A 16456-nucleotide genomic window follows, 5' to 3' on the forward strand; every position below is an offset into this window, starting at 1 on the left:
CAGTGCCTGCTAGTTCTGCTGAGCAGGTTGATCTTATGACTCCGGGGTGCTCTGTAGCACTTTTGGTAGTGAGGAAGTTTTCGAAAAAGGATAAGGTTCCAAAGTCAGGATCTGATAGCCTCAAGAAGCAAAAGAAAAAGAGGGTTGGTGATAAGCCTTCAAAACCAAAAGTTCCAACACCTCCTCCTTTACTGGATTCACATATACGTGTACTTTCGTCGGTACTGCCCACTTCTGTGATGGAGCCAATTATATGGCATCAGAGGGTGAAATCTTAGAGTAGTCCCCTCAGCAGCTGGTTTCTCGGGACCGAGAAACTCCCCCATCTGGAGATCATCAGTTGTCTTCTTCAGTGAGACATGAGGTTCCTCGACGTCGATTGCTGTCCCCTCCCCAGGACCAAGAGTATCGTTTCCATCCTTCTGATGCATTCAGGTCTCCTTATGGTGGCCAGCATTATGGATCTCAATATAGGGAGAGGTCCAGGTCTCCTCATGGTAATTGGGATAGAAGTTCCAAATGGTCTTATCCACTGCCAAGATGTTACTCCTTTGAGGACTGGCATTGTTCTCGGGATCAAGAATATCACTATGATGAAACCAGATACCTTGGAGCAACCTCGCCTCGGTATCATCTTCAGCCATTGGCGACTATTTCTCATCATCCCACAGGAGATGAGTTTGTTCCACCTCCACCTGTACCTCCTTGATCCTCATCCTTGGTATGGAGCCAGTCAGTAGTGGCCAAGCCAGGTCTGGAGGAAGGCACCACAGGCGAAGGTGGCAACAGTTGCCACCTTCGCCTGTGGTGCCTTCCTCCAGACCTGGCTCCTCGACGAGCTTTGCCTCACAATTTGGCTGAGGATTACCAGTCCAATTCTTCTTCATACTCCTCTGTTCCACCTTCTGTTTCCTCTCCAGATGATGTAGCAGGACTGCAGGAGGCAACTTCTCCTTCGGAGGACATATTTAATTTTTCTGAACAAGTTAGCAGAATGTCCCAGTCATTGGGTATTGAAGTACAACAACTGGAGCAGCATATTCAGAAGCCTTTTTTGATGCAGGCCATACTGAATTGTCGAAACCAATAGTGGTCCCCTTCCTCCCAACTCTCCCCCAAACAGTGCAGCAATCATGGAAGGCCCCATCTTCGATGGCACTGATGTCTAAGCAGCTCAAGTCCCTCTATGGTGCAAGAGAAGGACATCACATTTCTATATTTACATCCACAACGGAATTCCATTATTCTGGAGTTGGTGCAAGGAGAGTTGCAGAAGGTTCATGCTTTGCCTGTTGACAAGGAGCATAGAAGGTTGGATTTTTTGAGGAGGCAAGTGTATCTTCTGCTGCCCTCAGTCTCCATGTGGTGACTATCAGGCCATGATGGCCATATACCAACTCTTCATATGGGAGAAAATGGACTCTCTTTGCGCTTATCTCCCGGAGGGCCAAAGGGATCTCACCAGAGTTTTTCATGCAGAGGCTGTCAAGTTGTCAAGGCAGCAGATTAACAGTTCCTGTCATGAAACTGACTGCAGTGCCAAGTCAATGGTTGGTGTGATCGCCCCATGGAGGCATGCGTGGTTGTGGTCCGTGGGCTTAACTCCTAAGGCCTGATTGCGAATTGAGGATTTGCCCTTTGATAGTGAAGGACTCTTTAATGCCAAAACTGATGAACAAGTGGACTCTGTCCAGAAAGTGAAGATGATCACCCCAAAAATGGGTTTAGGTCCTCAACCTCCACAGCACCAATACAAGTCACGCAGGTGGTTCTGTCACCAACCGTACGTGACCAAGCAGCAGTTTGATCATTAGCCACGATACCAGCCTCCTCCATGGCAGAAGAAGCAGACCACTCCATCTTCAAAGTATCGTCGGGGTCGATACTTCCTCTAAGCGGCGGCTTTGACTTTCTGATGATTGCTGTCCCAAGCCTCCCCAGCCAGTCTTTCTTTGGCTTGTTCTGGCTTGTTTCCTGCCCACGTGGAAAATAATAACAGACAGCTGGGAGTTAAGTATAATCAGTTGGGGTTACATGATAGAGTTTCACACCCTTCCCCAACTGGGTGTTGTTTCAGTTAACCCCACCACTGTCTCAGGCACTTCTCCTGGAAACGACCACACGGCTCCAAAAGGGAGTAAAACAAAGAGGCCTTCCATACCAGCTGTGGGATGGTTTCTTTTCCTAGTATTTCACTGTAGTGGAACAGGACGGAGGCCTCCATCCCATCATGGATTTGAGGAACTTGAACACGCTTATTACTCCCAAGAAATTTAGAATGACCACGATGGCTTCGATCCTCCATCTCCTTCGGAAGAATGTTTGGTTTGCTGCCATAGACCTGAAGGACACATATTCCATATAGCAATCACAGAGGCTCACCAGCGGTACTTGTATTTAACATCGGTACTGATAGATTCCAGTTTCAGGTCCTGCCCTTCGGTCTAGCAAGCGCCCCGATAGTTTTTCCAAAATGCATGGCAGTTGTGTGTGTGTATCTTCGATTTCAGGACATCGAAGTCTACTGTTACCTGGACAATTGGCTCCTCATCTCAGACTCTGCACATTCCTTTTGTCATGCCATTGAGATTGTTCTGAACCTTCTGAGAGCGTTGGGCCTGTACGTAAACAGGGGAAAGTAAACTCTGAAGCCTATACAATGGCTACAATTCATAGGGGTGTTACTGGATTCGACAGTTGCACGTGCTTATCTTCCTTGAAAACGGCAGGATCAGCTGATGGCTCTTCTGGAGACCATTTACTTTCGTTGACAGGTCACTGCTCACACAATTCAAATACTACTGTGGCATATGGTGGCAATGGTCACAGTTGTTCATTGGGCAAGGCTTTGGATGCGACCACTACAGAGCTGGTTGCTCCAAAATCCGATTCCATCTCCAACACCCGGCATTGTCACCTGAAGGTTCCAGATGAGATAGCAAATTCCCTCCTGTGGTGGATGCAGCCATGCAACCTAAGTTGGGGCGTTCCCTTCATCCAAACATCCCCTACGCAGATATTGACAACAGACGCTTCTCTTTCAGGATGGGGAGCCCATTGTGGTCCACTTTGGATTCAGGGCATATGGTCTGCAGTGCAGAAAAAACATCATATGAATTACTTAGAATTTCTCCCTGTTTGGAAAGTGATGTGGGCATTTGAGTTTTACCTTGGAGGAGGGCATGTGCAAATCCTGACTGACAATACTGCTGTGTTGTGGCATATCAGGAAGCAAGGGGACATGCATTCGTCTGAACTTGTCAGTCTCTCAATGGATGTATTCCAGTGGGCAATTCAATGGGACATTCTCTTGAGCGCTGTTCACATTGCTGGAGAAGACAGTGTTTTGGCAAACACTCTAAGCCAGTCGTACAAATCGTCCCATGAATGGCAGATTTCCCCCTCCATCCTGCATCGTCTCTTCCTGACATGGGGTTGGCCAACAGCGGACTTAATTGTAACCCCAGTGAATGAGATATGCAAGATCTGCACGAGAGCAGGAATCGGTCGGTCATCGTTGGGCGATGACTTTCAGCTTCGATGGCCCAGGGAACTGTTTTACCTATTCCCTCCATTTCCTCTTCTCTCACGGGTGCTGAAGAAGCTAACAGATGACAGGACAGACTGCAGTTTGATCATCCTGTGGTGGCCAAGGCAGCTGTGGTTTGCAGCTCTGCTGCATCTGTCAAATCAGCAGTTCCTCCACCTTCCGCACTCCTCAGATCTGATTTCTTGGGACCGAGACAGAATTTGAAACCCCGATCTCAGCATCCTGAAACTCATGGCCTGGAGGATTTGGCAGTGAGTACTGGTACTCGGCTCCCATTGGAAGTCCAGGCAGTTATGGATGCAGCTCAGAAGCCAGGTACGCATCAATCCTATGCGGCTAAGTGGTTGTCGTTTTTGAAGTTTGCAACTCTCCATGGTTTCAATTCCCTTAGGGGATCGATTTAAAATGTTCTTTTGTTTTTGCATCACTTGTTCCAGAAAGATTAAAAATTTTAATCCATAAAGGTTTATTTGGAAGTTCTTTCTTTTTATAAAGGGCAAGTTCAAGGTTTTTCTCCTTTCACTCACCCTACTACTCATCAGTTCCTGCGGGCCCTAAAGAATTTAGCACCTCCTGTGAGAACTCTGATACCTCAGTGGAGTCACTCTATTGTTTTACAGACCCTCCTCTCAAAACCCTTTGAGCCCCTGGCCACGACGGACCTTGGATTGCTTTCATGGAAAGTGGCTTTTTTGGTTGCCAACACGTCCTCCAGACATACTAGTGAGGTCTGAGCTTTGCAGGTTGAGTAACCCTACCTGATTTTTCATAAGGACAAAGTGGACCTCGGACCGGACATTGACTTTTTGCCAGTGGTGGTCTCTGATTTCCATGTTAACCAATCCATCTCACTGCCAACCTTTTTCCTGGACCCATCTTCGGATCTGGAAAGGCAGTTGCGTGCTCTGGATGTAAAAAGGGCATTGGCCTTTTATAAGTCAAGGACAGAATCCTTCTGTAAGACGCAATGACTTTTTGTTTGTTACGGTGGTCTCAGGAAAGGTCTCCCTGTTTCATCTCAAAGGCTAGCTTCATGGATTGTGCAAACTATTGGTTTGGCCTATGACTTGTCAGGCTTGGAGCGTCCATCTCATGTTCATGCACATTCCACATGTGGGGTCACCACTTCTACAGCTTTCGACACAGGTGTGTCATTTTCGGACTTAGGTAAAGCAGTGATGTGGAAGAAACCCTTGACATTTGTAAAGCATTATAAACTGGATGTCAAGGCACATTCCGACTGAGCTTTTGGATGAGCCATGTTGTCAAATACCCACCACCAGTAAGTGAGCTTGTTAATCGCCCATATGTGCGATACACAGAGACCACAAAGAAGAAATGCAGGTTGCTTACCTGTAACTGTAGTTCTTCGAGTCATCTGTGCATTCAAACAACCCACCCACTGTCCCCACTTCGGTGTCAATGTCGAATTCAATGTTGGTACCGAGGTGTGATTTTTCCCTTGGATTTGAGGCCAGACTAGGCAGTCTCAAGGAACTGAGGGAATGGGCAGGAACCCACTGGGACATGCGCAGTGGACGGTGGGGGAGGGTTCCCGCCAAAACGTTCCTCAGCTTTAGAAGTTTCCCGAATGAGGCTTAGTGCAGGTGCAGAGCCCATATGTGTGAATGCACAGATGACCACTCAAAGAACTAGTTACAGGTGGTTGTTGCTGTTGTTGTTGTTCAGTCGTTAAGTCGTGTCCGACTCTTTGTGACCCCATGGACCATGGCACGCCAGGTCTTCCTGTCCTGCGCTGTCTCCTGTAGTGTGCTCAGTTTCATAGTCATTGCATTGGTGATGCTATCTAGCCATCTCATCCTCTGCCATCCCCTTCTCCTTTTGCCTTCAATCTTTCCCAGCATCAGGGTCTTTTCCAGGGAGTTTTCTCTTCACATTAGGTGGCCAAAAAAATTGAGCTTCAGCTTCAGTATCTGCCCTTCCAATGAGCATTCAGGGTTGATTTCCTTAGGATTGACTGATTTGACCTCCTTGCAGTCCAGGGCACTCGTAAGAGTCTTCTCCAGCACCACAGTTCGAAGGCATCAATTCTTCGACGCTCAGCCTTCCTTATAGTCCAGCTCTCACAGCCATACGTTGCTACTGGGAAAACCATAGCTCTGTTTATACGAATCTTTGTCAGCAAGGTGATGTCTCTGCTTCTTACTCTGCTGTCTAGGTTTGCCATAGCTTTCCTCCCAAGGAACAAGCATCTTTTAATTGCATGGCTACAGTCACCGTCTGCGGTGATCTTGGAGTCCAAGAAAATAGAATCTGTCACTGCTTCCATTTCTTCCCCTTCTATATGCCAGGAAGTGATGGGGCCAGATGTCATGATCTTTGTTTTTTTAATGTTGAGTTTCAAACCATCTTTTGCACTCTCCACTTTCACCCTCACCAGGAGGCTCTTTAGATCCTCTTCACTTTGTGCCATTAACAGTTACAGGTTAGCAATCTGCATTTCCCAATGTCACTCTGTTTCTTTAAACAAGATAGTAAAATTCATTTGATGCCATCTGGATTTCCAGTTATTAGAGACAGCTCCTCTCAAGGTTAGTTCCACATTTTATACAAACTTCTTTGTAGAAATTTTTCTAGAGTTGAGTATCTGCTGTTGAGCAACACTGTTCCTTAAGGTACTACTTCAAGCTTATCTAATCACAAGCTGGATATAGCTGCTACCCATTTAATCACTGGGAATCCAGGATAGTGGATATCACATATACTTTAAAGAGCTGTGAAAATCTACATTTTAGTTGCTTATGTTTGCATAAAATCTATGTGCAGTGTTATACCTAGGTGCAGCAACTCCACTAGGAAAAAAATGTATCCATTGATTTATATAGAGGATCACCCTAATTAAACCTAATTCTTATGTATGTTTCTTGAATAGTGACAGAATTAAATAAGCTGATTATCCAAGGTTATTCACATCATTTTCTGCCTGAATTTCAGAAGGAACAATACAGGTGATCGGGGGAAGGCACTGCAAGTGTTGCTGCAGGTTCTGCAGACATGTGATCATCCAGCACCGGACATGTTCTGCCTTTGTGGAAGAATCTACAAAGACATCTTCCTTGATTCAGACTGTAAAGACACTAGTAGCCGAGATAGAGCCATTGAGTGGTAAGATAAGTGATGGTGTGTTAAATGTTTCCATGTAACTATGAAAAGGCAAAGCAAAGTACTCCAGTACTGAGTACTAGATTCCTTAGCAACCAAGCTCCTGTTGAATAGGAGTTCACCTTGTCACAAGAGAAGACAGAATAAAATAAAGGAACATATCTTTATTAGAACATAAGAAGATCCCTCTGGATTCAGTGAAAGTCTAGCATCCTATTTCTTACAGTGGCTGGCCAAATGCTTCAAGGAAACCTACAAGCATGACATGAAAGCAACATCCTTTTCTGGTTATTTCTCCTCCCCCCAGTCACTCCCACTCCCCAGCAATTGACGCTCAGTGGCATACTGCTTCTAAGTGTGGAGATTCCATTTAGTTATTCTGGTTGAAACTCTTGATAGAACTAGCCTTTTGCATGCAGAAAGTCCTAGGTTCAATTGCTGACATCTGCAGGTAGGGCTGGGAAAGACCCCTGCCCGAAACCCTGTAGAGCTGCTGTCAGTCATTGTAGACGATAGTGAGTTAGACCAATGGCATAGGGCAGCTTCCTATGATCTGTGTTATAACCTTCATAATATCTTCTGTTTTCCACAAGGGGCACCCAGTTGCTTCACACCCTACTAATGGTATCACCTTCATACCATGACTAGGGTATGAAAGTGATTGCACCCTCCCTACCAACTTGTTTTCAGTGACATACCGTCACTAGACCATTAGCCACTGATAGCCTTATTTGGCCATGAATTCATCTAATCCTCTGTTAAAGCCATCTAAGCCTATGGCTGTCACAACATCTTGTGGCAGTGAATTCCATAAATTAATTATCCATTGTGTACATAAATCCATTATCGGAAAAAAAACCTTCCTTTTGTCTGTTCTGAATCTGCTGCCAGTCAATTTCAGTGGCTAACCCTAAGTTCTAGTGTTATGGGAAAGGGAGAAACAATTATCTCTGTCCACTTTCTCCATACCATAATTTAAACAATTTCTGTCCTATCCCATCTCTCTTAGCTGTCTTACTGTAACCTAGAAAGACCCCAATGCTTTAATCTTTCCTTGTAGGCAAGGTGCTCCAATATCTTGATCATTTTGGTTGCCTTTTTCTGCAGGTGGTATCCTTTTTGAGATGTGGTGACAAGTTTTACTTGGTGGGTTGTTTGTTACCATATTTAATATCTGCTTTGAGTCATCTGCAGTGTGCATTTGAACCTGCATCTGCTGGCAGTCCAATCCTAAACATGCTTATTTGGAAATATGTCTCAAGAGTGTTTAGTGGGTCTTACTTCCTAGTAAGTATATGGGTAGAATCAAGTTTCATTCATTTCAGTTGGCCTACTAAGTAGGACTTCTGTTGGATTCTACCCTATGTTTAGGAATGCAGCTTGTAACGCACATCCTATTCAGAGCTGTTTTGCACACTATCTTCTGTATTTGCAACAAATCAAAGGACAATTGTGTTTCATTGCAGAAATTAAAAAAATTCAGAAGCTGAAACTAGCTATATTTTGATCCAGAGACTTTGGAATCCTCTGAATTACATTGCAACCCTAATGGCTTATGGGCCACATTTATTTATATTTTATTTTATTTATTACATTTCTATACCTCCTAATAGCCAAAGGTGTCTGAGTGGTTCACAACAATTAATAAGTAATTTATTGTGTATATATCCTCCTTTTCAGTGTAGAAAATATTTAGAGGGCTACTTATGGAAATGGTACTTTATGAAAGTAAAATAAACAAATAATAAACAAAGCAATAATCAGCAAACTAAAAGCAGCAATTAAAACAATTCCACCACTTATTTTTTAATTAAAAGTTCAAAAGCTGGGAAAATACAGAGGTATCCTATACTTGATGAATGATTTTTTGTTTTTGGACAAAATGGAAACAGAGTGGCTTTCTTAGACAGAAAGTAGTTTAACGGCATATGTGTGTCTACTCAGAAGTTGGTTCTATTGAGTTTAATGGGACTTACTCCCAGATACGTGTGTATAATTGAAACATTTCATGTTGAATTGTCTTTAAAGAAGATTTCTTTATGTTTCTGTTGAAATACCCTTGTCACTACTGGAATAAAAAATTGGTTAAAATATATAATGGAGGGAGTTCCTAGAGCTCCAACACGATATTTTATTAGGTAAAATTTTTAAATTTAACTTAATTGGTCCAGCTTTGGACAGAAGTTTTCGAACAACATTATACAAACAGGGAGCTGTTCTTCTCTTGTTTATGCTAATTAAATCTTGCACTTCTAGCTTTGCAGGATAAGTAAAACAACAACAAAAATTAAAATTAAAATACTGGCATTATTTATTTATTTAGGATTCTTATACCTCATTCTTTCTCCAAAGGAACACAGAGCAGCTTACGATAATAATAAAACAACCACCAGTAAAATAACAATAAAATCCTGTTATCACAATAAAACAATTTGAAATACAATAATATTTGTCTAACCTACAATCATTGGGCATAGTTTCTTCATAGTGAGTTGAGAACATCAGATATTTTTCTTTGCAGGTGTGTTCTCCAGTTTGTTAAATTTTGTCTCTGCAGGTATCGTAAAGGGTTTGAGCTCCAGTCAACTCTGTATTCTGGCATTAACCTTGCAGTCTTGCTGATTGTTGCAGGGCAGCAGTTTGAAACCTCCATGGAACTAAGGAAAATAGGTGAATAAAAGAAAACGTTGCTGTAGTAGTGGGGTTGTTAACACCTGTCAGGGACTTTATGGGATGGATCCAAAGGTTACATTCCAGGAAGAAGTTTTCATTTATGGAAAGACCTCTTCCACTCATGGAACTGAATTTTTGGTTCCCTTTATCTGAATGATCATGTACTAAATGCATTATTTATCAGCACTCTACCATCAGTTGTAAATGAACAGCACCAATACTATGTAATTTCTAGTATTTATTTCTGCAACAGAGGTTGTGCCTTTGACCACATGTAAGTGCTACTACTGATTTTTGCTTCAATGAATACATGAAGAAAGAATACCATCTGCACTATTTCCTGCCCTCCAGCGATAAGAGGCTAATGTCTCTCTGCATTTAGAGTTTTCCTCTACCCAATACCCTTTGAGGTTATATTCCCTTTAGTTAGAAATGCATATTGCCCTCTTTTCAGTCTCTTAATCAGGATTGTTGTGTTCACTTGTAACACCATTGTTTTATGTGAATTTGTCAAGGTGTGCGGTTGAACAGTTTGTTGGGAAGAAAAGGGAGTTTGGAAAAAATGAACAATTACTGGGATGTCGGGCAGTTCTTCAGCGTAAGCATGTTGGCCAGTGACATAGGTAAAGCAGTGCAAGCAGCAGAGAGGCTGTTTAAACTGAAACCACCTATTTGGTATGTATCATTGCATAAATAAATCTGTGTAGTTTCATCTATTGTTTCTTTTACTGGACGTTGTTGAGTTCTCCAAAGCTTAGAGCATGAGATAACCATTCTTTATCACATGGTCACAAAGTGATGATATTAACATTCTCTGGAAATATGAAAATGAAGTAATTATGGCCTTTGCACAACAGGGGCGGGGGCAGTTTCCAATGCTTCTTTATGGGGTGTCAGAACGCAGTTCAAAATGGTACTTTGGTATACTTTAATCCAGCCCTGTATCTCTTAAAACATACATACTGGAATATTAAATGGGTGGTAGTGAGCGATACGTCTAAAGTACATGAAAATCTTCCAGAGCCTACCTGTCCTTTTTTATATGATCAATATACCCTGAAAGACTTCCTGTACCTTTTAAGCACTGCATAAATGGGAAACTCTTCATGCTTCCTACCACTGACTGCCTTCTCCCATCATTTCAGCTCTGATGGGGATGGCCATCCTTGGTGAAATGCTCAGTTATATACAGCTGTTAAAAGGTACAGAAATCTGTTAGGCCCTGGTACTGGCAGCCTTACAGTAGCATTATTTCTTCCAAAATAGGACATTCTTTAACCACCTTGGCAAATTATCAATTTATGTAACAGTTATGCAGAAAGCAACAATTTAAGTTTTAAATTCCATAAGATAGCAAATTGCTTCTGGAATATAGGTTAATATTGCAAAAATGCTCCTGAGAATTAATTCCAATAATACACAAGGATTTTTTTTTACAGCATAAAGTGTGCAAGTCCAGGTACTTGTTCTGTCTCTTTGCAGACATTGTTCCCATGATAACCAAGCTGAACACTGGTTTTAAACCGTAAGTTTAAATCACAAGGGGACCTGTGCTTCAAATAAGTGAATTAGCTGGCATGAGAATTAAGTAACAGTACATTGGAAGGTGTATAAAAAGACAACTAGCCTTTGCAAGTTTGATTTTCTAATCCATCTATTTTCAGTGACAGATTTCTGATATTCTAGTGAAAGGACTTTCTTCACCATTAACGTAGAAGAATGTTTTGTTATTTTGGCCATTTATTGATTATATATGTGTGTGTGTTTCAGGTATTTGAAGTCCTTAGTACAGAACCTGATGTTAATTCAGCGTTTCAAGAAACTCACCATAGAACACTCTCCTAGACAAAAGAGATTGAACTTCTGGTTAGATATCATTTTTGAGGCAACCAAAGAAACAACTAATGGCTTGAGATTCCCAGTAAGACTTTGTAATGCATAAGCTGATGTAGAATATGTTTGATTTAGACTGTAGTCCTATACACGCTTACCTGGGAATAAAGCCCATTCAACCCAGTGGGGCTTACATCTGAGTAGACATGCATAGAATTTCATAGTTTGGATTGGATTGAAAGCAACAGAAAATTGTGGTCTGATGTTAGGAGCTACCATGTGAGCTAGATGATAGAATAAGGTGACAGGCAAACCTGTATTAGCCAAATGTAGTGTTGCCTGCCAAGTAGGGCAGAGCTGTCTGGCCACTTCCTTCTTGGTAGGCATGGGGATTGGACCTCAGCAGCAGTGGTGAAAGAGCAGGGCTTGCTCTTTGGTTCCAAAGTTGATTTGTAGGAAAAAATAGTATAGCCTTTGTAGCAATGTCCCCTTAGTTCTGTCACATTATATTTCTGTGTGACAATAGGCACTTTTTTGTATTTTATAAAGGTTTAGCTCTCAAGAATGAAACATGTACTATATACTCTGCAACATGGTAACAATAGCCACGCAATGATATTATTTCAGCTAGCTGAGGAGCTAATGCTGTTCATACATGCCAAGAAAGTGTTAGACAGAATTGAAAGGTCTAAATTTTAGACTCTAAAAGAAAATAGCATTTATGGAGATTTTTTTAAAATATTAAGTGGTATATAAATGTTAATAATAAATAAACAAACTTTGGAGCAAATTTTACTATGAGGGTAGATCTGATCTTTAAAGAAATAAAAATGAGGATATTGGTTAGTGGAGAACTATCAGCAGGATTGCCCATTATTGTTGCTTTTATTTATATTTTTGTTAGCAATGGGCTCTTCTGGCCCCAGGCAAGCTAGGCTCCTACCTAGCTCCATTGAGTCTGACAGTCCCTGTGCAATGTCAAGTCACAGGCTGGCCTTCAATTGGAAAATTAGGCCTATGAGCCTTGGTGGGAGTGGGGCTATAATGGTAAACCAACAGCAAGGGTGTGCTTAAAAGGGGAACCTAAATAGGGAGCAGTGGAATGATGAGCTTTCCAGGAAGGCTGCTTTCCTCTGCTTTCAGGACAGGTGGTGATTGAGCTGAGCTAGGCCAAGCTCAAGGAAGAAGGCACTTCTTCCTGTGAGGGAATCTGAATGGGCAAGCCCCATCCTTTCCTTTTTGCTCTTCCATATGCCCAGGGGTGCAAGAATTGAAGGGGAATGCCTAGGGCAGGGGTCAGCAACTTGTGGCCCTCCAGATGATTTGGCCTACAGCTCCTATAAGCTGTAGCCCCCATAACCAATTATGAGGAATCATGGGAGTTGAAGCCTGAAATGTCTGAACGTCCAGAAGCTGCTGACCCCTGACCAAAAGAGAGAAAAGGAAGAAGGGACAGAGGACCTGTTTATAGCATGATGTGTGAAATTAAACACACACACACTTAGAGTACATTGACTTAGCTATACATGGTTTTGACAACTTCGCCATGAAATCCTGTCATGGAGACCCAAACCCTACCCTGGCAGAGGTCACAGCCATTTAACAATTGACCTAGACTAATTATGATAGTTTTATAATTCTGTAAATTAAAAGTTTGTGACCAATCCAATTCTGGTTGCTCCCAGTAATCTAAAGAAGTATTAGGAATAAACCTCAAACACCTTCAGTTGGTACTTAGCACTTCACAAGTGGCACCTGCTACAATATTTTTCAGTATGGAGTGCTACTGTTACATCAGCCACGCCCTCTCCCAGGGTATGCCATTCTATGTGCCCTCCCACCTGATTATTCATTCCTTTCTCCCCACAAACAGTTAGCATTCCATGCCCACTGAGCATGCTTGGTCCTCATTGGGCTGTTTTTGGGGGGTTCCCCTCCCTAGGTATTTTTTCCCTAAACTTTTTTTATATGTATATGCAAACCTTGAGATTCCCTCAGGCCTGTTGATACCTCTCTCATGTGTGTGCATGGTGCCATTTTGTCTACATAAGGACTAGTACTTGGAGAACTAGGTTAATTATTAGTGTATATGAAGGTATAAATTAATAGAATTACATATTGTACAAGAAACACCAAGAAGGAATCAGTACAAGTGTATAAAACCTTACAACCAGTTAACTGGTTTTGTAATTCCTTAATGAAGGGTGTGTGTGTGTGTGTGTGTGGCTAAACATCCTATGCATGTTTATTCAAAAGTAAATCCCACTAACTGTACTATGTGCTAGTTCCCTAGTAAGTAGGTTTAGGATTACAGCCTTAGCATTAACATTATGCTGCTCATTCTGAAAGCTTGCAGTTATAATTCACTGAACCCATGTGTGCTTTGTTTAGGTGTTAGTGATAGAACCAACTAAGGTGTATCAGCCTGCATATGTTTCAATCAACAATGAAGCAGAGGAGAGAACAGTTTCCCTTTGGCATGTGTCTCCTACAGAAATGGTAAGACTACTAGTAGTTTTTCTTTACTTCTCTAGAAATAATTTTCACACTTCCATACCAACTTCTCTGTCTAGAGCAGGGGTGGGGAACCTTTCAGCCTTGACTTGCTTAATACTGCTTTGAAACTACCAAGGCACTATTTGTCATCCTTTGGGGTTTGTGGGATGGCTGAAGGAGCACTGCTTCCCTTTGTCATGAAAAGTGAAGATTTATCCACATGTGAAGCCATTTAGGAACTGTGTCTGGTGGGGCGGGGGGAGGGAGTTGTTTTGGAGTTGTAGACACAGCTGAATATGGCAGGAAAACAAGGATGCTCAAAGTCGCTCCGATGATTAGACACATGTGCGAGCAAAAGCAACTTTGCAACTTTGCCAAGTGCGTCAGCAAAGGGTGAGGAAGGGAGGAGTCGGGCAGCAAAGGACGGGGAGCGTCGATGGCAGGCACAATCTGTTGCTAGGTAGATCTCATGAACAGGGATTGCTTGAGAGGACCAAAGTAGCAGTGTTTTTTGCCGTTCTTGCCAAGCGGCACCGTAGGGGATTGCCCTAACCCACACTGGCATGCCAGACGACATGATACCCCACTGTAGGTAAAACAACTCTTACTGCCGACCTTGGTTAGCAGGGTGGGTTGTTTGGGAGAAGCAACCAACCATGGGGGAAGAAATCCAGGTACAGATGACACGCTAACCAATTGTTGGTTGTTCCAGAAAACAAACCATTGTTTGTTGGCATTTTGTGTGAACCCAGACATAGTGATGGGTGGCTTTAAAAGGGGATTGGACAAATTGATGGAGGACAAGGCTACTGATGATTTCTGTTCCTGAAAGCTATATGCTGCCTCCAGTATCAGAGGCAGTATGTCTGTGTACACTAGTTGCTGGGAAACATGGGTGGGAGGGTGCTCTTGCACTCAGTTCTGCTTGTGGCCAACCATGAGCAGCTGGTTGGCCACTGTGTGAACAAAATGCTGGACTAGATGGACCCTTGGTCTGATCTAGCATGGCTCTTCTTATGTTCTCGTCTGGCACGACTGCGAGAAGGAGATTGGAAGCTTTTGATTCTGATTGCAGTTAACTATAGCTTAGCATTGTGTCCAAACCCTAAACTGTGGTTAATTTTAATTATATTTATTGGGGAAAAGGCTAGCTTCATAACCACGGTTTGAAGTTAGCTTGTTTCAGCTAACCATAGTTAAGACTAACTTCAGACTAACCTCAGTTTATCTGGCATGGGACATAAACCGTGGTTAATCTAAAATGGAAGCAAAGGCTTCAGTCCTCCTCCTCCCAGCTGTGCCAGCGCAAGGGAAGGGAAGGGGAAGTCTATGAGACCAATAGGTTCATTCTCGCAATGATAACCACAGTTTATCATTACTTCCGAACAAGGTCATTATCTTCCCTTGTTTATTATCTGCTACTGCATGCTCCCTACCCTTTCCATCTTGCTACCTTAGATGAGTTGGAGCAGCCAGTATTGCTGCATGTTGCCCCCAAGCAGGAGGCTTTGCTCTGGCAAAAACTTTGTGACGTATATGTGAAGAGACATGGTTTGTTGCTTGAAATAATATATTTTGCTTATGCATTTGCAGAAACAGATTCATGAATGGAATTTTACAGCATCTTCTGTTAGAGGAATAAGGTTGGTGTTCTTTAAATGGTTTTATTTTTGTTTCACAAAAATAGGGAAACTCATTGTGTAAACAGACCTTCAGCTTGTTTAATTTTGTGTTTCTGGATTCAATGTTTTAAATTTTTCACAAGAAAATATTAGTGATGACCTATAAGTCACACTGGAGAAACTTTCCCCTTTCTTTAGTATTCTCAAAAAAGCACTTTCATTGAGGTTTAGCAATTAGCTTGTGTCTGTGTGTATATTAATTAAAAAAAATAATTAAGAGATGCCACAGATATAATACCATAGCTCTCTTAATGCCATCACTCTTAATAGATATGGGTGTGTTACTCGATCATACACTCTAGGATGTTTAATGAATCTCTCTGAACGAGGGATTTGAGCTGGTTTATCTTGGTTTAAGGAGGATCTCTGGTTAATGATAAAGAGTTAACTTGTATGGATGGCAGTATAGGTTTGTATCAAGAATTAGTCTGGATCCAACCCATAATAACAAAATTTAAGGCTGGCAGGGGAGGGAATTTATTCCCAAGAAGAGAAATGGGAACAATTGTGGCCCTGTCCACATTATCTAGTGTTACATCTGTACTGGCTAAATGTGTTCTAGTTAACCAGCTCAAATAATTGGCTCTTTTCCCTGACACAATTCAGAAGCTTTTTCTCCCTCACTCATTCACTATAGGTGTGAAGTCAAATGCTTCTGGGTATGCCCAGAATGAGAAAAGAATATATGCCTTTCTAAAAATAGACTTTCTGAAATAGATAGCCAAAGGGTTGGTTCTTGGGGGATTCTTACAAATATCTCTTTTGGTATCTCTATTACAATATTGACTGGTGAATTAATCTTACTTCCTGTAGCTTTCCTGAATGCTCCCTTCCATTCTTGAAAGCCTTCATTGCAACACTATGGTTAAGAGTCCCAGTGAAAAACAAGATTCATTACAGAGGTTACAGAGGTCATGGCTACATCCAAATTAAATTACTGTAACATGCTTTATGCCAGGGGTGCACAACATGCTGCCCAGAGGCTTCATGTGGCCACCTAAGCCCTTTACTGTGGCCCCCATGGGTCCCCTGACTCTGCTACCACTGCAGAATTTCTGCCTGCCTGTACTCTCCAGTCCCTTTCCCAGAGATCCTCATA

At 42.3% G+C, this 16456-nt stretch overlaps 1 protein-coding gene across 2 annotated transcripts in view; it reads left to right on the forward strand.

Moving 5' to 3' along the window:
• Positions 1–16456, forward strand: part of MAP3K15 (mitogen-activated protein kinase kinase kinase 15) — a 116122-nt gene that overhangs the window by 63883 nt on the left and 35783 nt on the right. For both annotated transcript variants that reach the window (XM_084844049.1, XM_084844050.1), the window contains 6 exons: positions 6506–6676; positions 9231–9343; positions 9862–10021; positions 11117–11267; positions 13571–13678; positions 15269–15318. In XM_084844049.1, the coding sequence (XP_084700175.1) occupies positions 6506–6676; positions 9231–9343; positions 9862–10021; positions 11117–11267; positions 13571–13678; positions 15269–15318 (753 nt within the window). The remainder of the gene's footprint in view (positions 1–6505; positions 6677–9230; positions 9344–9861; positions 10022–11116; positions 11268–13570; positions 13679–15268; positions 15319–16456) is intronic.

The sequence above is a fragment of the Heloderma suspectum genome, chromosome 3, assembly GCF_057233095.1.
Source record: "Heloderma suspectum isolate Gila_16-S chromosome 3, 16-S_ref, whole genome shotgun sequence".
Lineage (NCBI taxonomy): Eukaryota > Metazoa > Chordata > Lepidosauria > Squamata > Helodermatidae > Heloderma > Heloderma suspectum.